Here is a 22,734-nt window from a genome sequence, read left to right on the forward strand (position 1 = left end):
TAGTTTAATATCTAGGCACAGGGTGCACCTTACATTTCCTAAACTTTTTAAAGATTTTTAATCTTTTGGTTCCTTTATTTTCACAATTCCTATATCTGTTTGCTTCTCTTTAATGTTCAGTGTTGCTTGCTCCATTTTCTTTTTCTGTTATGCTGTGCACACTTCATCTTGCACTTTTCTTTCTTTAAATAGATGTCACTGTTTTACTAATCATAATCGTTACAGTTATCGCTTGCTCACACTGTTTCCTAACAAGTTTTACAAAGTTCTAATAACCTCTTTTAATAATCACTTTTTCAATGTTCATTCATATTCTTTTTAACTTTCATTGCTCCTTGTGCTTTAGATCCAACAATCTTTTCTGTATCTGGAACTTGCTTCTTTTTTTCTTAGTTTGTCGCACAGCATATTAATAAGCTTCTGCATGATTAATTGAATACTACAATTTTTTACCACTTTCATCGCTATTGTAGCATGGTAAGTACTTTATTACATGATAATTTTTTTATCATTGTTTTGAGTGTATGTAAAAATTACAAGCCATGTTTTTTTAGAACATTTAATATGACATCTGATGAAACTGTAGAGCTCATGAAGGACTTCATTGAGGCTTACAAGTCCCATCCCTGCTTGTGGCACACAAAGTCAAAGGAATACTCCAAGAGGCAGAAGAGGAGCTTACAAAAATAACTGATTTTTTCTTTGAGATTGAACAACAGTGCGTGGATTTGGAGAGCACTTTCTTACACTTTCTTCCTACATTACTTTTTTTATTTGTATATGTTGAAAAAGTACTACTAGTGCCTGTACTAGAACTGGGATACCCCTGATCTATATACTGATTCATGATTGACAACAGGAGAAAAACTACTTGCAGTTGGAGCTACTTGTAGCTACCACCACACCAGATGAACGCTCAATGTGATAGGGAAAGGAGGGACTGTTGCCTTGTAATTCTTCATACACTGCTCCACAATATCTTTAAAATGTACACAATTATTTCTTAAAAAATAATTCCTTTTTTTAGGGGGCCGGTGGATTGTGCTGCTCAGAGTCAAAGAGCAGCCATTTTTTTGTCCACTTACTTGCATAGATGTCAGTGATACTGGATTTCAAAAGCAAAAATGCATTTGTTTTTCTCCACTCCTAATTAGTTTACTCATATTCTAATATACTATCATATTACCTACAAACATACTCATTGCATACTCTTCACTCTCTCACACCTACTTTATCAGCACAAAATTCAATCAGACTGATCTGTAAATAAACTGTTAAGATTTCTGCAGTAAAATCAGTTATTCCAATATACAATTATTGCCCCATTCACCTTGTCCAACCCTCTACAACAAACATTATGAGCATATAATAGCAGCAAAAGATCTAAAATATCAGCTGTGAACAGGTGGTAGGGCTATATATAGACAATGTCAATCCAAGATGTGCGAGATCCAGCGCTTCTTCCGAATGTGAGTGCATTAACACCGATGAGTGGTGCTTTCACATGGTATTTCTAAGTATTCATGTGCACATTGGAGTTGGATTATAATATATTGTTATAGTTATCACTTTGTCATATTTTTATTAATATGCATTCACTAGAGACTTTACTCATTTTGTGGTTATTGAATATTTGCTTTATTGTATCTGAACAGGGAAAGCATTTAATATACATTATAACTCTGAGTACCAAGATATAACATCCGACACTATCCATCAGGTATCACACTAACCATGCATCAGAAGCCCAAAGCTGTATTGAAAACAGATTCATGGAGGGTGAAGTGGAAAAAAGAGAAGAAATCAATAATCTTTTTCCTCAGGACTGTCCATGATGTTATAGACTTTAAGACGTCTGTGGATCAGCCTGTGACAGTCCTGGATGGACATTGTCTCCCTTTTGAAAATGAGGCAAATCCCGGAAAGCCATAAAAGGTCCTTAAAACATTTCATAAGGTGCAATGCCTCCTGGATTGCCCCCTAAGTGTGGGCATCCAACAGTGCCTGTGCATTGGGGCAGTCCCAAAAAACATGCTGAAATGTTTCCCTGCTGACAATGCTCCAGGGGCAGTGGACATATCTGCACAGTCTCTAGGAGTGGATAAGTGTCCTAAGAGGCAAATCCCGCTTGATAGCCGCCCCTATCTACTCCCTCTCTATTCTACAGTTAAACAAACAACAATAATATGTTCTCTTCTGTGCAACCCAAACAAAAAAGGACATGTATAGTTTAACAAACCAAGCACTTCAGCCACAAAAATGGCATTCCCTGTCACTGAGGTGCTTGGTTTGTTAAACCATGCATGTCCTTTTCAACATAAAGAGGGCTCAAGGACAATTTCACCTTGCACTATTATACAGTATAGCCTTTGCTCACTTTGGTTTATCATCTTGTCTAAAATCTCTATTGATTTTGCTGCTAACTGATTGTAGCCATTTAATGAGCTCTTATTACTGCAGCTGCTGTCCCTCTCCAAAGTGTGACATATATGTTGTCTAATGTTCACCTACTTGGTGTATCTTCTTTTCTAAACTGTCAATAACATTGATCTTGACATCACTGATGAGGATGATATTAAGGGTTAGGACATTATCAACTTGAGTATGTGGACTAAAGTTAGCCTAATAATCATTAGTACATTGTTAAAATCCTTATCTATTCTACAGTTAAAATATCAACAAGAAAATGTTCTCTTTTGTGGTGCCCAAACACAAAAGGACATGCATAGATTAACAAACCAAGCACTTCAGTAACATAAGTGGCATTACCTGTTGCTGAAATGCTTGGTCTGTTAAAAGATACATGTCCTTTTTAACATAAGGGTGGGAGGGAGGTCAAAAGGAAAATTCCATCTTACACTATTTTACATTATGGGCTTTTGCCACCTTGGTCTAATGTCTTATCTAACATGTCTGTTGTTGCGACTGCTATCCGTCTAATGGGCCATTAGTACTGCCTCTCTACAATGTGTCACACATGCTGTCTAATGTTGAAAATATTGTGTCCTTGGTATTTTTCCCACCATTACCTGTGTGCAGGCTACCTAAGAACTCTGCCTGTATGTTTTAAAAGTTTTCTTCACTTTATTAAACTGCCATTGTATATGCCACTGCTGTGTCACTATGTTTCACAGGGATCATATATTTTTTTAAAACTGCCATGTGTTTGTGCTGCTGTTCTGTCTCTATTTTTAGTTAGCCAGCTTGCTGCAGCTGTTTGTCAATATTGGTGAAAATATTGACAGCTGTGAGGTGGTCATTAGAGAATAGTCTGCAAATAACTATAAATGAATGTTAATGATATAAATACTAATGTGGGAACAGCTCAAAATTACAGGATTTTACTTGTTTTTCATGATTTTTAATTAAAGCATGTGTGAAAATTGAGAGTATGTTATAAAACAGTATTTACCTCACATTCTGGTGAATTATAATATATAAAAATGTATGATTGTCTAACAATGTAGTAGATAGATTTTTTATTATTTAATTTTTTGCTGATGTATACTTCATTGAAGAACAATAATAATTTATTAGATTACAAAATCATATAAACAGTCTCATTTACTAGCAAGTATTTCAGCATAGTGTAATTATGACATAATTTGATACAACTAAATGAGCTTATGTCATTGCAATGATTATAACTCACAATATGGCATATTTTTAGAAGGTTACAATGCCTAAAGATCAAGGAATGTAATGTGGACATTGACAATAATAAAAATAGAGGTACATTTATGGTAAAAATCTGAATTAGCATAATTGATCAAAACTAAAGCATTGATAAAAGAGAAGCTTCTCTGCACACTATGTCATTTATCAAGTAACTGTAGTTGCAATGATAATCACATGACACTTAACAAACTGTAAATCATTAATAACAGCTTGAACCAAAATGCAAAGTTAAAATTAATAATGCCATGTGTCTCTTTACTAGTAATCAGAGTGATTGATGTTAAATATACACACGCCTAATTTTTAGATTGAATTACACCTTTAAATATTAAAAAATGCATATTTTTTTACTATTCATAGCACACAATGTATTTAAATGCACAATGGCTGATGTAGACTTGTTTGCAAAATGGACATAAATTACACTATAAAAAGCCTGCAGAAAAATTTAATATTTCCACCTACGTCAGGCCGACCTTCCTTCCCCTGTTCCATCTCTCCAGATACTCACAATTCTGCATTGCTGCATATACATGCATTCTCTAGGCATGTGAAATGCAAATTTAAACAATTTACATTAAGCAAACTAGGGATGTGCACCGGCGACTTTTGAGGTCTCGTGTTTTGTGTTTTGGATCCGGATTTTCGTTATTTTTGAGGTTCGGATTTGTCTCGCAAAACACTTGACGAAAGGTCTCGGTTCGGATTTAAGGTATTGGATTCGGATTTTTTTTGAAAAAAACATAAAAAGTTTAAAAATCAAGTTTTTGGGCTTATTTTCACTCCTAGGCTATTATTAACCTCAATAACATTCAATAACAAGCATTTCCACTAATTTACAGTGTATTCTGAACACCTCACAATATAGTTATTAGTCCAAAACGTTGCAAAAAGGTATCTTTCTGGACTGCGTAGAGGAGTGGGTCACCACAATATCTTAAAAACCCTGAACTTTTATGATTCGCACCAATAATTGTACCTGGACTGCGTAGAGGAGTGGGTCACCACAATATATTAAAAACCCTGAACTTTTATGAATCGCACCAATAAATGTACCTGGACTGCGTAGAGGAGTGGGTCACCACAATATATATAATAAGAAAACCATCAACTAGTTTGATTCGCACCAATAAATGTACCTGGACTGCGTAGAGGAGTGGGTCACCACAATATATTAAAAACCCTGAACTTTTATGAATCGCACCAATAAATGTACCTGGACTGCGTAGAGGAGTGGGTCACCACAATATATTAAAAACCCTGAACTTTTATGAATCGCACCAATAAATGTACCTGGACTGCGTAGAGGAGTGGGTCACCACAAGATATATTAAAAACCCTGAACTTTTATGAATCGCACCAATAAATGTACCTGGACTGCCTAGAGGAGTGGGCACTGGGCACCACAATAAAATATATAAAAAACCTTCAACAGGTCTGCATTACACTACACATACGGCTGCTCCTCCATCCTCTCCATCATATACATGTTGGAGTTTTAGCGTGTGACAACCTCTTGTTTTTGATAATGTCAGTGCATTTTGAATATTTTTCAATTTGCCCCACACCACTGAATGTACTTTATCTATGATACGCATCTATCTATCTTGACTGCGTAGTGTGGTGGCCCCGGTACACAATTTGGTACCGAGGCCACAATATAATTAAAAAACCCTCCACGTGTCGGAATTCCACCAAACAAGTATCTGGACTGCATAGTGGGGTGGCCCCAGTACCCAATTTGATACCGGGGCCACAATACCTCCTCAAAACATGCTCCAGACAATTCGTCATTGACAGACCCCAGACAGACAGGGTCGTAGTGTTATTGTTTGACTTTGTAAACCCAAAAAAATGTCCCTGTTGCACTTGCACATAGTCGTGCAATGAAGACTGACTTTTTCATTTAAAGGCACGATCTTTAAAGTGTCAGAAAGAGAGAGAAGACACAGGAGAGGAGAGTTGTAGCTGGGGACCTGGGGTGGAAGCTCCCAGGCTCCCCCAGCATTGCCTGGAAGTCTGAGCGTGGTGACTGAGCCAGGGCAAGGAATGTGTGCCCTGGATGAGGGGGAGAACTCCATGCCACTATAGTGAACCCAAGAGAGAGGGGGACACTGCACATGGAAGAGGCCCTGGAGTGAGGGCTGCTACAAGAGGCATGGTAGCTGTAGTGTCAGATCCTGAGGCTGAGAGTACACAGAGTGACGTGTCAGAGCACAGGAGACATTATCCCCGCAGAGGAGGGATGAGCTGCAGTTGAGAGGTCTGTTGTTGAAATAGGACATGCACACTTTAACAAACCAATCATTTCAGCGACAGGTCCTACCAAACAACTTTGACTGAAATGATTGGTTTGTTTGGGCCCCCACACCAAAAAAGCTATTCATCTCTCCCTGTACAGACTAAACAGGCTCTACTGAGGCAAGATGTCGTCCTCATCCTCAACCTCTGATTCCTCTCCCCCTACAGTGTGTACTTCCTCCTCATCACACATTATCAATTCGTCCCCGCTGGACTCCACAACCACAGGTCCCTCTGTAGTATCTGGAGGGCAGTGCTGTACTTCATTGAGGAATTGATTATTCATTTTTATAAACATCATTTTTTCAACGTTGTGAGGAAGCAACCTCCTTCGCCGCTCACTGACCAGGTTCCCCGCTGCACTAAAAACTCTTTCCGAGTACACACTGGAGGGGGGACAACTCAGGTAAAATAGAGCCAGTTTGTACAGGGGCTTCCAAACTGCCTTTTTTTCCTGCCAGTAACAATATGGACTGTCTGACATGTCTACTTGGATGGTGTCAGCAAAGTAATCATCCACAATTTTTTCTATTGTGACAGCATCCAATGCAGCGAGAGTAGACATGTCTGCAATGGTTGGCAGGTCCTTCAGTCCGGACCAGATGTTATCAGCATCCCCGCCAGTGCCTCTTTTGGGAAAACTGAGCTTTTTCCTCGCAGCCATAGATGTGGAAGAAAATGAGGGTGGAGCTGTTGGCATGTCACGGTCCTCTTCAGAGGACAATCTCCTGACCAGCAGGTCTTTGCACCGCTGTAGATTTGTGTCCGCCGGAAACAGAGACACAACATACGCTTTAAACCGAGGATCGAGCACGGTGGCCAGAATGTATTCCTCTGACTTTAAAAGAGTGACCACCCTCGGATCCTGGCAAAGCGTACGAAGGGCTACATCCACAAGAGCTACATGCTTGCTGTAATCGCAATGGCTTACCAGCTCCTCCCTCACTTTCTCCAGCTGCTTCTGCAACAGCCTGATCAGGGGAATGACCTGACTCAAGCTGGCAGTGTCGGAACTGACTTCTCGTGTGGCAAGTTCAAATGGCTGCAGAACCTTGCACAACACGGAAATCAGTCTCCACTGCGCTTGACTCAGGCGCATCCCCACTCCTTTGCCTATGTCGTAGGTGGCTGTGTAGGCCTGAATGGCCTTTTGCTGCTCCTCCATCCTCTGCAGCATATAGAGGGTGGAGTTCCAGCGCGTCACAACCTCTTGTTTGAGGTGATGGCAGGGCAGGTTCAAGCTTTTTTGATGTGCCTCTAGTCTGCGGTGGTCACTGGCTGAATGCCGAAAGTGTCCAGCAATTTTGCGGGCCACCGCAAGCATCTCCTGCACACCCCTGTCACTCTTGAGGTAATGCTGCACCACCAAATTAATGGTGTGGGCAAAACATGGGACGTGCTGGAAATTGCCCATATTTAATGCCCGCACAATGTTACTGGCATTGTCTGACACCACAAATCCCCATGAGAGTCTAAGTGGGGTAAGCCACTGGGAGATAATTTCCCTCATTTTCTCTAATATGTTGTCAGCGTTGTGCCTCTTATTAAAGCCTGTAATGCACAATGTTGCCTGCCTTTGCATGAGCAGCCATTTTGTAGATGCTGCTACTGATGCAGCTGTTGCTGTTGCTGCGGAAGGGGATGCATCTACCCAGTGGGCTGTCACAGTCATATAGTCCTTCGTTTGCCCAGAACCACTTGTCCACATGTCCGTGGTTAAGTGGACAGTGGGTACAACCGCATTTTTAAGAGCACTGAGGACACTTGATCGTACTTCTCTGTACATTTTTGGTATCGCCTGCCTAGTGAAGTGGAATCTCGAGGGGATTTGGTACCGGGGACACAATACCTCCATCAACCCTCTAAATCCCACTCCACTGATGGCGGACACCGGGCGCACGTCTAACACCAACATTGCAGTTACAGCCGCAGTTATACGCTTTGCAATAGGGTGACTACTATCGTATTTGGTGGTCATGGCAAACGACTGTTGGACGGTCAATTGTTTGGTGAAAGACTTAGCGGTCTTACGACTTCCCCTCTGGGAAGATGACCGACTAACAGCAGCAACAGCAGCAGTGGCAGTAGTAGGCGTACCGCTGCAGGATTCCTCGGATGAATCCCGTATTGAGGAGGACTCAGTCTGGCTGGTGACTTGGGCTGCAGGACTGAATCTGATGGAGATTGTGGAGGAAGTTGACGAGGAGGGTGTTGCTGGTGTGTATCCAACTGGACCACGGGATTTAGGTGTCCCTGTACCGATGAGGGTCCTAGCCCCAGTTCCTGAACTAACCACTGAACTATGAAGGTTATTCAGGTGACGTATAAGGGAGGATGTTCCTAGGTGAGCAAGATCCTTACCCCTGCTTATTTGAGCTTTACATAAGCTACATATTGCCATACATTGGTTGTCTGGATTTGGATAAAAATAACTCCAGACCGAAGAGGTGCATTTTTTGGTCTTCTGACCAGGCATGACGATGGGCTTTTTCATCCCATGGACATCAGCTGTTTCCCCCCCTGGTGCCTCATTTACAATAACCACATCACCATCCTCATCATCAAGTTCCTCCACAGCGCCAGCTACATCATCAATAGCCTCCTCCCGAGCCACCTCTTCCCGTACAGTGATGGGAAGGTCAGGCTTGACAACCACCAACACCCTTGGACTCGCCTTGGGGATTTGTGATAATTTCTCTTTAGAAGGCAGAGTTGTTTGCTGTTTTGTTGCTGACAGCATAACTCTCTTCAATTTTTTGTAACGGGGGGAGGAGGAGGAGGGCTAAGATCCGTGGGTGAAGCTGAACCACTAGTCATGAACACGGGCCAGGGCCTAAGCCGTTCCTTGCCACTCCGTGTCGTAAATGGCATATTGGCAACTTTACGTTTCTCCTCAGATGATTTTAAGTTTCTCTTTTTGCTACTTTTTCTTAACTTGGGCTTTTTGGATTTTACATGCCCGGTACTACGAGATTGGGCATCGGGCTTGGAAGACGACGTTGATGGCATTTCATCGTCTATGTCATGACTAGTGGCAGCAGCTTCAGCATTAGGAGGAAGTGGGTCTTGATCTTTCCCTACTTTATCCTCCAAATTTTTGGTCTCCATTATATGTAGCACAAGATACTGCAGAATGTGTGAACTTGGTAATATTGCAGTACCAATGGACTTATACTGCTGGATTGGTTTTGCAAATTTGGTTATAATTATTATATATTTTTTTTATTTTTTATTTTTTATTTTTTTTTACTTTTTTTTTATTTTTAAAAAACTTGGGAATAGTGGGGAAATAACTATGCCCTTAGAAGCACAGAGCACAGGACACAGCACCACTGGACTGAACAGGACACGGCACAGGACCCAGCAGCACTACGGAACTCAGCAGGACAGAGCACAGGACACAGCACCACTGGACTGATACTGCAGAATGTGTGAACTTGGTAATATTGCAGTACCAATGGACTTATAATGCTGGATTGGTTTTGCAAATTTGGTTATAATTATTATATATTTTTTTTTTTTTAAATTTTTTATTATTTTTTACTTTTTTTTTATTTTTTAAAAACTTGGGAATAATGGGGAAATAACTATGCCCTTAGAAGCACAGAGCACAGGACACAGCACCACTGGACTGAACAGGACACGGCACAGGACCCAGCAGCACTACGGAACTCAGCAGGACAGAGCACAGGACACAGCACCACTGGACTGATACTGCAGAATGTGTAAACTTTGTAATATTGCAGTACCACTGGACTTTTACTGCTGAATGTGTGAACTTGGTAATATTGCAGTACCAATGGGCTTATACTGCAGGATTGGTTGTGCAAATTTTGTGGTAATTAAAATAAATTTAAGTAGTTTTTGGTATTTTTTAAAAAAACTTTTTTTTATTTTTTTAAACACAGGGGAATATTGGGGAAATAACTATGCCCTTAGAAGCACAGAGCACAGGACACAGCCCCACTGGACTGAACAGGACACAGCACAGGACCCAGCAGCACCACTGACCTCAGAAGGACAGAGCACAGCACACAGCACCACTGGACTGATACTGCAGAACACAGCACAGCACAGCACAGCACAGCACAGCACAGCACAGCACAGCACTAAACAGCACAGCACAGCACAGCACTAAACAGCACAGAACTAAACAGCACAGAACTAAACAGCACAGAACTAAACAGCACAGAACTAAACAGCACAGAGGACCACCTAACACACCCTCCCTCTACCCTGATCAATGCCCGAGTGAAGATGGCGGCGACTAGCGGGGAATTTATAGGATCCGAGTATCGCGAGATCCGACAACGGGATTATGAGTCAGAGCCTCAGTTTCACTTTTGAATTTGGCGCCAATACCCGGATCTGTCTCGGATCCGACTCGGATCCGCAACGTTCGGGTGGGCTCGGATTTCAGAAATCCGAGCGCGCTCATCCCTAAAGCAAACTAGCGTAAGTTTAACTCAGCATCAGACCCACTGCGTCTAATACAAAGAGTACAGCTGCAGCAGTCCTTTCAGTACCTAATCAGGAGTGGTAGGAGGATACAAATGCTTTCAGGAGAGATGAGCTAAATAACCTCACCATTTTTTCAGTGCATCAAGCCTCAAGGCCATTTGCAATATTTTTCAGAGCTCAGGATACTTGACAGCAACTAGCATTTAAATCCAGCTAAGGAGAACTGAGGCTAAGTAACATATTATTAATATTACATTTAAATATATATGTGGCCGGGTCCCCTAGTACTGGCCGCCGCGCTCGTGTGGCGGTCATCTTGAAATGTACTCCAGTGCTGGGAGGGTTAATACCCAGCACCAGAGGGATTAAATCACTGGTGCTAGGCCCCGCGTGATAAGTGTTTAAATAAAAGTGTTTTAAAATAAACCGGGAGTGTAAAAATGCATTTTAACTACATGGCAATGTATATGTAGGCGCTGCAGCACCTGTAAAGGACAGGCGCTCAGCGCTGAAAGGGCTAACTCCTGGCGTTAGACGCCCGGGGAGTGTAACAATGTATAGTTTAAATGTAATAATGTGATTTAATGTGCAATGTGTATTATAAATGTATAAAGTGAATGTACATGTATTTATATGTGTAAAATAATAAATAGTACTTACCCTGTGCTGGGGCTGCAGAGGCAGCCTTGGATCCCCTTCCCCCTCCAGCAGCCAGCTTCAGTGGCTGCCAGAGGGACTTAGCAACCAGCCTCCTGGAAGCAAATAGGTCCAGGAGGTGCAACGCCTCCTGGGGATCTCAAAAAGCCAAGTCCCTAATTGGAGCTCAAATAGCTTCAACTAGCGACAGGACTGCTGCACCGAGATCTGGCTGCTCTCCCCTGGTACTATTTTCGGCCAGGGAGCAGAGCCAGAACCCCAGCGCCCAGTCCCTGGAAGTCAGTTTGGGTAGAAGAATTAAAAGATAAATCTCCCACCCCACACAGAGAGGCACCAGGGGAGGAGAGTGGGCTGAGCCCCCTCTCCTTGGCAGCTCGTGGAAAGGGGGGAAGTATACTCCCCCCTGCCACTAACAGCAATCTTAAAGGTGTTAAACCTCTCTGGGCTGATTCACACGCAGGCTGAATGAATCAACCCAAATTGGTTAAAGGGACAGGAGGACGGATTACCTCCTGCTAATGCAAGTCTCAAATGTGTATTAAATAGGCTCTGTTTTGTATTAAAAGCTGTACTTCTTCATTCATCTGACCTGATCACTAGTACCTTCAACCAGTTTAAGAGCAAATAAACATCACGTGCTTCAAAGACCTGCTTGGAAACTTCTCTATGCTGATTCCTGTGACCAACAGATTAGACTGTCACAATATATGTAATTATTAAAGATGCTCAGGCTTGGTTTTCTGAAAACCGAGCTCACTCGAACATCGCAGATTCGTGTATTGAGCCGGCTTAGTACTTTCCCATTCCTCTGATCTGAATCGAGGCAAACTGTCAGATTTCGCTGGTTTTGGATTCCATAAGTACCTCACTTCCCAGGAGATCCAGCACCATTGCTCATACAGTAACAGGGGTAGCAGTGTACTTGTCACTCTCCATTCTCCAGAGACATTGCTCAGTGCCATTGCTCACACAGAAACATAGGTAGCAGTGTTCTTGTCACTCTTCAGTCTCCGATGTCATTGCTCAATGCCATTGCTCATACAGAAACAGGAGGGCTAGCAGTGTTCTTGCCACTTGACAAAAATTTACTGGAAATGACTGGAAATTAATATTACTGAGGTTAATAATAATGTAGGAACACAAAAGAGCCAAATTATGTGATATTAGCATTTCTTAGCAATTTTTTTTTTTAAATACTGATCCAGAACCAAACCACGTGAGAGGTGTTCTGCCAAAACCAAAAGCATAACACAAAGTTAATACCAAAACCAAAATATGGGGGTCATCTCTTTTATATATATATATATATATATATATATATATATATATATATATATATATGGTTGCTGAAATGTTAACAATGGCATAAGATAATAGGTATTAAAAAACACCACAATTTTAAACTCAAATTTCATATATATATATATATATATATATATATATATATATATATATTTATATATATATATATATATAGTTATTTAGTAGCATTTAGATGCAAATTTACACTAAACTAAAGAAACTATCAGATACTGGCTTTTGTAGTCTAACTTCCTGTAGACATAATAAAGCTGGTTTATTTGGTCGATTTTGTTTAGTGCAAAATTGCATTTAAATGCAATGTTAGGCAGTCCCCTTTTTTTTAAAACCTAGGGCCTCATGAAGAGTTGGATGCAATTTCCATCTAAAATGTAGACAGAAATTGCATCCAAAAAAAAGACACATTTAACACAAGTAGACAAAAAAAGTTCCTAGGTGCAAGAACACACTGAGTATGCATCCCCAAATGATATATTAGTATGTAGTATTATAGAATGTCATCTTTTAAAATATTCCCTCATAGAAAACAGCAATAAAAGAACAAATAAAAAAACAACAATCTATATACCAAAATGAATTTTTTAGTAAGTAATAGTAACTTATAACTTACTTTTAGCAACTTTTCTGAATATGGCAGAATAAAACACAACAGGCTCCTAGATAAACAAGAGAAACCAACAAAAAAGTTTTTTTTCTGTTGGTTTCTCTTACAATTTCCCTCTTTTTTGAACCTTATACACAACAACTTTCTTTATTAAGCAGCAACCCCGATTCTTTTCTAAGTATACTTATTGGCTATTTAAATCAGTATTTTATTGATTTATTATTTACACTGTGAAGTCTGCCTGGGGATTTCATTGCTGATTGTGGGTTTTGAAATATAGAAGTTTCCTAGACATACATATATACATTTAATAATAAATATATACAAATACAAATAATTGTATCTCTAAATAAACATTACAAAAACAATATATATCCAACAATTAGAAATCCAGAAGAATTATAACATAATATCCTAGTGAGAGGTAAAGGATGAGATTAAGAATTATATATATAAAATGACAAATGTAGTACAGTGTCTCCAGAACATCCATGAGACACTATGCAGTGGAGATTTTGGCATAGCCTCAGTGGACTGTTATACTGCTTGTTTTTGAACACAGCTACCATGATAATGCTATGTACTCCACACTTCCTCAGACTCCTTGGCTACTCCTTGTTGGATTGGATCCCAACTGTGTCAGTCGCTTAGACAAACGATGTATAATTGCATTACAAATTGAAGTCTAAAATAATAGTGGGGCAACACCTCAGTGACTCTCTCAAAGATTAGTTAATACAAGTATGTGGAGCCAGACGCATCTAAGCTGATCGTCATCACTATCACTATCACTATCAGTTCGAAACTTACATTAGTGATCGAGCACCCACAGGTTTCCCGTCTCCTGGCAGCCGCATATATGCCTCTGAGTCTTAGGGGTATATTTACTAAACTGCGGGTTTGAAAAAGTGGAGATGTTGCCTATAGCAACCAATCAGATGCTAGCTGTCATTTTGTAGAATGCACTAAATAAATGAAAGCTAGAATCTGATTGGTTGCCATAACATCTCCACTTTTTCAAACCCGCAGTTTAGTAAATCTAGCCCTTAGTCTACATAAGTCGCATTTGCTTCAACACAACCTTACACGCTACTCTTTCCCCTGTTCCGCCTGTTCAATCATAATGAACAGCAAGTTTTCATATGGTTGCAACTGTAGATAGTGCACTGTGGGTACGCGTCAAAGTAAAAAAAAACATACAATACGCAGAAAACACAATTTGCATCCGACTCTACATGAGCCCCCAAATGTTCTGTATATTGCAAATCTTTCCTTTGTTACACACTTCTGAGATGATTGCTGTTAAAAGCAAATATCCTCTATCAATGCAATGCTATCCTCTGTTAATGCAAGGGTACTCTGCAACTAAAGTCTTCTCAATGGACCACATAGACAGAACAGTCATAACATTATTTTACCCACTACACTATGGGCTCCATCAAAACACAAACACTGTCTTTGAAAGCATGCTATTAATAGGAGGTGAAATGCCCTACATCTCCATGTCAGAGAGAACAGATTTACTGTTCTATAAGACAAATGAAGCAAAAACTTGCTTTTCTGCTGAGTTTGCCAAATCTCTCCCCTCTCCCCAAATTCTAAACATTTAATTAATGTAATTTTCAAGCAGACTGTAGAGAGACTGTAAGGAGCACAATGTGCTATTTACATGAGATAAGTTATGATACATTTTGTATAGCCTGCATATTATGTGCATATTCTTTGTATTCATTAATTAATGTAGCCAGTTCCCAAAACCATATAAAACTAAATATTTTTCAATACCATATTATACTTCTGCAAAGACAGCACATAAAATTTCACAAACTAAATGCCTTTGAAAAGCATGTGATCTTTGACCAACTAATCTCATCTAAAAAACTGAAATGTCTCTGCATAAATCCCGCTTACAATAGAGCATGTATAATATATAATTAATCATCGCTGTTGATATGCAAATATTCCCTCAAACCTCTGCTATCTGTGTAAAATGATTTTACACATAAAGATTCAATGGCTTAACCTGCAGGAGTTGAAATTCGTGAGTTATGTTAAATAATTTACTCTGGAGACCACTGGAAAGTAAATTTATTCAGTTGATTATTTAATATGTTTAACTAAATAATATCTGTTTTCAGCTATTGTAACATGTCTTAAACAACATACATCCTCAATAGATTTTTATTTGATTGTTGTTTTGGTCGATTTTTGTTTATTAATGGATTTGGCTGCAAGTTATCACTTTCAAAATGTATTCTTTTCTGAAAATGTTTATGATGAATAGTTATATTTCAATTGCATGATCAATATTGATACATTGTTTTATTTTAATACTAATTGTTTTCTAATAAAAAAAATAGAATTCATAATAATTCATGCTTTGAAGACTAGTTTCTAAGGTTAAAACACGCTATCTGAAACTATACAGTGATTCATTCAACTTATTTGCTTCCTTGCATTAGGGTTATTTCTATAAACTAGGATAGAGGAACCAGCTCTGGTAATAGTCTTCATCATTTTATTTGTGATTTTAAGGATACAAAATAAGAGTCTCCACTGGGTAAACTAAGAAATGAAACATAAATAAGCTTTTCATTTTCAACAAACGTACGCTCTTACCAAAAATAATAAACCTAGACCCATAGGGAGTGCTGACTCACTAATTCAACCCTCACTATGAAGTGTGCCGCTAGACCATTTTACACTTTTTCTGAAGTGAATTACACCACCACAATACACAGTCCATATACTGCTGTGGCCACTCCTCAGTGATTCAGTCTGCTAGGGATCACTGCCCCCTGTAGGTCACAGTCCAGCATTACCATAGGCTATTTATTCAGCTCCTCTCTGGCCTATCCTGAGCTCTCTGAGATGTTTGCCTGCTGCAAGCAGGTCTATACTGGGGCCTCTCACAGATATGTATCCATATCTTTTCAATTCTGTGGGGGCGGATTCCCTGGTCTGAACAGGTGGCCAACTAGCATCAGTAGCCGGTTATTACCACAAATTAAATGTTGTTTGTGTGGAAGAGCTGACTAATGGCTCATTCAGTCAAGAGATTTACAAAATTTGCTCATTCCCAGTCCAAGCAGAATATGATGTGGATGGGATTTGGGCAAGAAGAGACTCTTTGAATGTAATGAAATTATATTAAAGATAGTCAGTTTTGGGGGTAGGTCTACTACCAAAGAACTTTCTACCTTATAGCCTTCACCTAGGCAGCAGATTACATAAAAAGTAGGTGAATGTGAGTTTTCTGCTTCTATTTTAATTCCTGATTTAGTTACAGGATTTTTTGGGCATTTATATTTCTGAATGACAGTTCTTGTCACCATTTTTAATCAATAAACATTGTGAATTTTTGGTCATTTTAAACTCCATTAAATAACATTCTGTCTTTGCAGATATAATAGCTTCTTTGGGTCATACATCCATGTGTTTATAAATTCAGAGATAACTTACTAAGAGGGATCCCCAAAACCTATAAATGGCAATAGAGGACCAGCCATCCCTATCAGCTACTGATAACCAACATGCGTCTCAAACAACATGACAGAAATGAAAGTTGCTCAACCAATTTATAGGTTCACAACAGGTGCTTGAAAGGGTGAGGTTATACAAAAGGCTAGCTCATTCTTTCAAGCACCTGCTGTGAACCTATAATGTTTGGTAACAATAGGTGACAGAGAGTGCTGGTCCTCTATTGCTAGCGCTCTATGGCATGGCAAAAAATACCATCTTTTAGGATGACGCAATGTCATTTGTATAATATATTATCATAGCACTGCCTTACTGAACCCAATTATTTTCCAGCAGTGAGACCACAATGCATGTGCCAAGTACTCAGTCATGCTGGTCATGTTACTCTTCTTGGCATCTTCCTTGCATAAGACTTTAAAACTTTCAAGGTTGTCAATATTAGGGGCAGCTGAGTCTCTGGAGTAATACAGAGCATTGGTGATTTGGGTTTAAACAGATTCATCTCTCGGTGAACATCACCTGTTGTCACCAGCAAATTTTTATAATCAGCTACTACTAAGCAAAAACTGCCCGCAATCTAGCTTGAACACATCTATATCCTTTACTAAAATCGGCTAGAACAACCTGAAACTTAACCAGGACACAACTGTTGCCAACTAACCCAAACCAAAAATCATCTGTAATTAACCAGGTTCACATTACTGTAGTTTACTTTGGACTGATACACCACCATCTATTGTGGACCACATACAATCGGGTCAGATATAGAAACTCCAGTAATTATGAACAAACCATTCTCCAGAGACATCCAGACCTACCTTCATGTAACCAGACTCAAACCAACTTACTGTTAATGCAAGACAATTTCCTAATCTCACAGCACTCTATTTAATATAGTGTTCTTTGTTGCCCAATGTAATGTTGAAGAGAATAATTATAAAATGCTTTTCTGCCATTGAAAGTGTCCATTACAGCAATTTACCACTTATGCGCTATTGTTCAATGCCCATTAGGTGTAAGTTTTTCCTTACAATTTGCCTACTACTTACAGGGGTATTGAAGTTTGCACCTGTGAAGTGCTCATAATGAGATCAGCAAATAAATTCAGATCAGTTAAATTCCACCCAAAGCCAAGAGTTGTGAACTCAGTACCAGCCTGAGAGCACAGTCTGGCAAACATATCTAATTCAGATGCTTCCCAGAGAGTTTCTTCCTACCAGAAACTCTTGTTTGTTATTGCTAGTCTATCATGACAACAAAAACTGTATTTGGATCACCTGTGACCTCAGCTGACATGTGCACCTATAGACTTGTACTTTCCCAATATGTGCACCCACACACCTATACCCTCTCCTGATCTGTGCACCCATGCACCTGTGCCCTCCTCTGACATGTGCACTCACACACCTGTCCTCTCCCCTGAAGTGTGCACCCTCATATCTGTGCCTACCCTGGTGTATGCACCCACACACCTGTGACCTCCCCCCGAAAACGCAAAGAAGCTTCATGCTTGGCATATACTGACTTTTATTTATGTTTCACACCATAAGATTTACATTAGTGGTTTAATGGATTAGGCATAGTGTTGTTGTTTTCAGTGACGGCTTCCATTACCCACAGCATTAGTCAGAACAGAACAATTAGAGTAGAATAACAGTCACAAGATTTAATGTTCACACTGTTATAGACAGCCCTAGCTATTATGTAACTTCATGTCTTCATGTCTTACCAGCAACAATCCATTAATTCATATATATTGACATGACTTGTTTCTACTGCTTTAAACACGTTTCAGTACTAAGGATCATTGTCTGCACTTAAGCAGGTTTTTTGACTGGCAACATTTAAAATGGAAATCTAGGTCTAAAACATCTGAGACTCTGCCAATGTTGTTCACTAATTTTTTTCCATTTCAAAGATTACTCCTTCTAATGCTTTAATTGTCCCTAGGGGCATTAGACATGTCTTTTTCATAATTGTAACTGACTCCATGAAAGCAACATGACAGGTTATAAGAAGCAATGGAAAACCTTTTTTCAGCTGTAATATGCACTTTTGAATAAATCACAGTAGATCTTTCCTCTACTTAATGCTCAGCAAGCCATCTGATTATTTTATATGTGTGACTCTGCACTTATTTTCAGAGACTGGTGAAGAGTTACATTGAGCAAAGTGCGTTAAACAATTTGCCAATGCAATTTTTATTTTGACTTTTTTTATTTATGGATCTATGCAAATATATCATCAGCAGAAACTTTATGTTCTTATCAGACACAGTAATTTGTCTGTTTTCTTATGCATATATATCTATATATATCTTCAGTGAAATTCTTGTTATTAGGCAGGGAAAATGAAAAAGCAATTCTGGAGGGAACACAGAAAGGTTTTATCTGTCCATCAAAGTCTCTGGCCAATGCTCCTACGTTTTTTGTAGATAAAAAAAAATTGTGAATTATGGCCAAGTGTGGATTACTGTGCCCTTCATGGCATTACAATTCATGTTAGATATCCACTAGAATTGATTTCAGAGATGTTAGAAAGATTAAGATCAGAACATTTTTTTTTTACTAAGCTTGAACTCTGGTTAGTTTCATCAGAGCTGGAGATGAGTGGAAAACAGCCTTTCATACTTGCTATGGATACTTTGAATTCTTGGAATATGTTTTTTGCGAAAAAGAAATGTATCCTGTAAAGAAAGACCCAGGCTATTAAGAACTAGCCTATCCCAATGATATTAAGGCCGTCCAGGGATTTGCTAATTGATTAAAAAAAAATGAATTAAAAACTTTTCCAGATTAATTCAACTAATTTCTCATTTGACCTATAAAGGAGTTCCTTTTAGATGGTCTGATGCAGCTCAAGATTCCTTTGGTACATTAAATATAGTTTTAATTCATCAAAATCTATCTCAAGCCTTTTTCTTGGTGGTTGATACCTCAGGTTCAGCAGTACCAGCCGTTTTGTCACAAAATATGGTGACTAATAACTTTTGCATTGGTGTGCTTTGTTCTGCAGATCAAAACTATTCTGTTTTCTATTTTGTTATCACTGAAGAAAATTGTGCTGTAATTGAGGGTGAGAGACATTAGAGGGGATGTAGTGACTCATGATCAGAGAAGACAGGTTGAATTGGTGGGCAAGGTGGAGCAAGGCAATAGGATAGAGGGAGCAGAGAAGATGAGAGGGGACAGGGTCTATGGGGCAGGTAGAAAAGGTAAAAATAAGAGAAGAGCATGATGGGTTGGTTAGAGGGGGGTTGTATAGCAGGTAGAGCTGCTAGGAGGAGATATCTTATAGAACAGTGCCAATTTTGGAGATGAAATGGGTGGCAAAGTCTTGATAAGTAAGGGAGGAGGGTGGAGGGCACAGGAGTAAGTTGAAGGTGGGTAAAATGTGACAGGTTTGGTGGACTGAGTAGGAATAAGAAATTTAAAGTATGATTGTTAGGATAGAGAGGGCAGTACTGTAGGATAAGATAAGGAATTTAAAGTGGCACTCAGCAGCGCAAGAACACTTTTGCAAATATCTGTTTGTGCGCCACTGTTGGGATCCACAAAAGCTAAGAGTGGTGGCTGAGGGGACAGAGTCAAGGACAGTGGTGAGAGTGTGGTTGTAGAGGGAGTTACTTGTGAAAGGATTTAAGTGAAGAAGAAAATATGTCAAGGTCAAAGGTGATGATATTACAACTAGTGATTGTGGATTTAGGGGATGGCAGCAGAACATTAGTTGGTGAGAGACATAAGGAAATGAGGTGGTGGTTAGAAAATGTTAAGGATGAGTTCACAGTCAGAGATGGAACTAAGGTGAGAGAAAAAGTAATTGGAGTAACATTTACATTGAGTGAGAGAGCAAGTCTACAGGAACAGGCCAAATGAATAGAAGTTTAATAAGTGCACCTTCAGTGAAAAATATTTTGCATTGAGCATGGAGAATTTTATACTGACCAACTTGGAGAGAAATTTCTGCATATGGGTTGAAATATTTTATTTTTAAATGCTCTTTATTTTTTGAGCAATTTATGCCCATTTTGTCAACAACTCTGCATCAGCCCTCATGTATATAAATAAATGCTATCGGACATACATAAGGAAAAAACCTGAGAAGATGTTGATAAATATTACTACTGTCTCCCCTGGAATTCTGCCACTCTAGGCATGGACCAATATGGTATTTCTGCTATTCAGTGTCTTATTATATCACCCTCTCTTGCCATCTGCAATATTCTTAAATGTGCATAAAATGTATTTCATTATATGTCATTCATAAATTCAAGTTTTTAATCATTTTAACACTAATGAGACAGACAAAAATTTATAATTAAAGCTATAGTGATCTCCTGAAATGAAACATTTAGTGGGCCAGCACTTAGCGAACAGTTTTTGTACAACATAATTAATTTTGGTATGTATTAACCACCAGGTGGTAATTATACTTAAATTGTTTTCAATGTCTGCTTTCTTCACAGAGTACAAGTAGAATTTTATGTAAATGAAAACACCTTTAAAGAGAGACTGAAACTTTTCTTCATTAAAAACCAAAGATCAAGTAAGTATTCTTTTTTTTAATAACTTTTATTTACTTTGGCATAGATGCCAAAAACATTCATGTCACAGGAAGCAGTATAGCATAAAAGTGTCCTAACTTCTACACTCATCCAACCTTATATGCATAATAATTACATAAATACAATATTGTCTATATAAAACAGTGACCAGATAACTAATCAGCATAACTTGGCTGAAAAAGGAGATAGAATATTTTTTTCAGAACTTAGACTCTCACATTGACACTGACCATCTGACAGGTCTTATATTAGGGTAAGTTTCAATTACAGATCAGTTACATGTTTCCCATGTAAATTAGTTAAATTGATTGAGGTATTTTTCACATTATGTATGTACTTAGTGGCCACTTTAATAGGTCACACATCGGACCCGCGGACCTAACGCCCTGGTCCGGTGCACTCACCTGCCTACGTTCCCTGAGCATCCTGCCAACTCTGTGGCACGGCAGCTCCCTCTGACACCACTAGTCTGCTTTCCAGGACTGCACATGTGCAGACACAGATTTTCTCACCTCCTTCTCCCATTCATTGGGAGACTAATTATCCCTCAGGTTTTATTTAAGGCACCTGATCCACAGGTAAGGTGCCTGTTCTTTGAGTCAGATCTCTCTAACACTCAGACGTGGTTTTGTTTGCTCTTCTGCTTCATACCTGCTGCAGAATATTGTTTCTTGTCTCCAGCAACTCTGCAGCTAACCACAGAGGTCTTCATACCTGCCATAGACTATTGCTCCTTGTCTCCGGCAACCCTGCAGATAACCACTGTGGTTTCCATACCTCCCGCAGACCATCTTTCCCTGTGTCCTGGCAAACCCTGCAGCCATTCCCAAGTGGTCACTCCTTCTGCCGCCCTCCTGCATGCCTTATTTACAGCAGCCCTCAGACCATCAGGCATTCTTCAGTATCTATTGGATAATTAACTTTTCCCAGCCCCTGGGTTCTCTCTACTGGTCTTGTCTGGCACTCGCTCAGAGGTGGGGCAGAGGCTGCAAAGTCCACACCACCTTGTGGGGGTCCCTGGCAAAAAACATTTGCCTCATTAGAATCCGTACCTCTGAGCTTAGTAGTTCCAAGCCCGACAGGCTATAATGATCGGATCATCATAGTGACTGTGACACTAGTACTGGGTAGGAACACCCTTTTCCCCAGAACAGCCAGAATTCTCTGTGGCATGGATTCAACAAGGTGCTGGAAACATTCCTTTGAGATTCTGGTCCATGTTGACAAGAAAGCTGTAGTTGCTGCACATTTGTTGGATGTACATTTATGCATAATATCTCCCATCCCGCCACATCCTAAAGGTGCTCTATTGAATCTAGTGACTCGTCATGTAGATGGAACCAACTTCTGACATGATGTGTTATCTTACTGGAAGTAGTCATTAGAAGATAGGTAGAACTGCAGGCATAAAGGGATGTGCATGGTCAGCAACAATACTGCAGAACTGATAGATGGAGGTCTTCACCTGTAGCTGCCGCCTTTCCCATAGAGCTGTATGCGCTTACAGGTACTCAGATGCCACCAGGACTTCACAATGTAGTGTAGGTTCGTTATATAGTACCGCAGCGGCAGGCCAGGAGGCAGCAGAGATGGTAATGCATGGTCAGACATAAGCCGAGGTCAGGGGTTACTAGCAGGGTAGAATGGTCAGATAACTCACCAGAGGTCA

At 39.7% G+C, this 22,734-nt stretch overlaps 1 protein-coding gene across 4 annotated transcripts in view; it reads left to right on the forward strand.

The window, feature by feature from the left end:
* KCNT2 (potassium sodium-activated channel subfamily T member 2) overlaps positions 1 to 22,734 on the forward strand; it is a 614,388-nt gene that overhangs the window by 197,482 nt on the left and 394,172 nt on the right. For all 4 annotated transcript variants that reach the window (XM_075182645.1, XM_075182644.1, XM_075182642.1 and 1 more), the window contains exon 2: positions 20,967 to 21,046. In XM_075182645.1, the coding sequence (XP_075038746.1) occupies positions 20,967 to 21,046 (80 nt within the window). The remainder of the gene's footprint in view (positions 1 to 20,966; positions 21,047 to 22,734) is intronic.

Source organism: Mixophyes fleayi, chromosome 8 (assembly GCF_038048845.1).
Source record: "Mixophyes fleayi isolate aMixFle1 chromosome 8, aMixFle1.hap1, whole genome shotgun sequence".
NCBI classification, from domain to species: Eukaryota; Metazoa; Chordata; class Amphibia; order Anura; family Limnodynastidae; genus Mixophyes; species Mixophyes fleayi.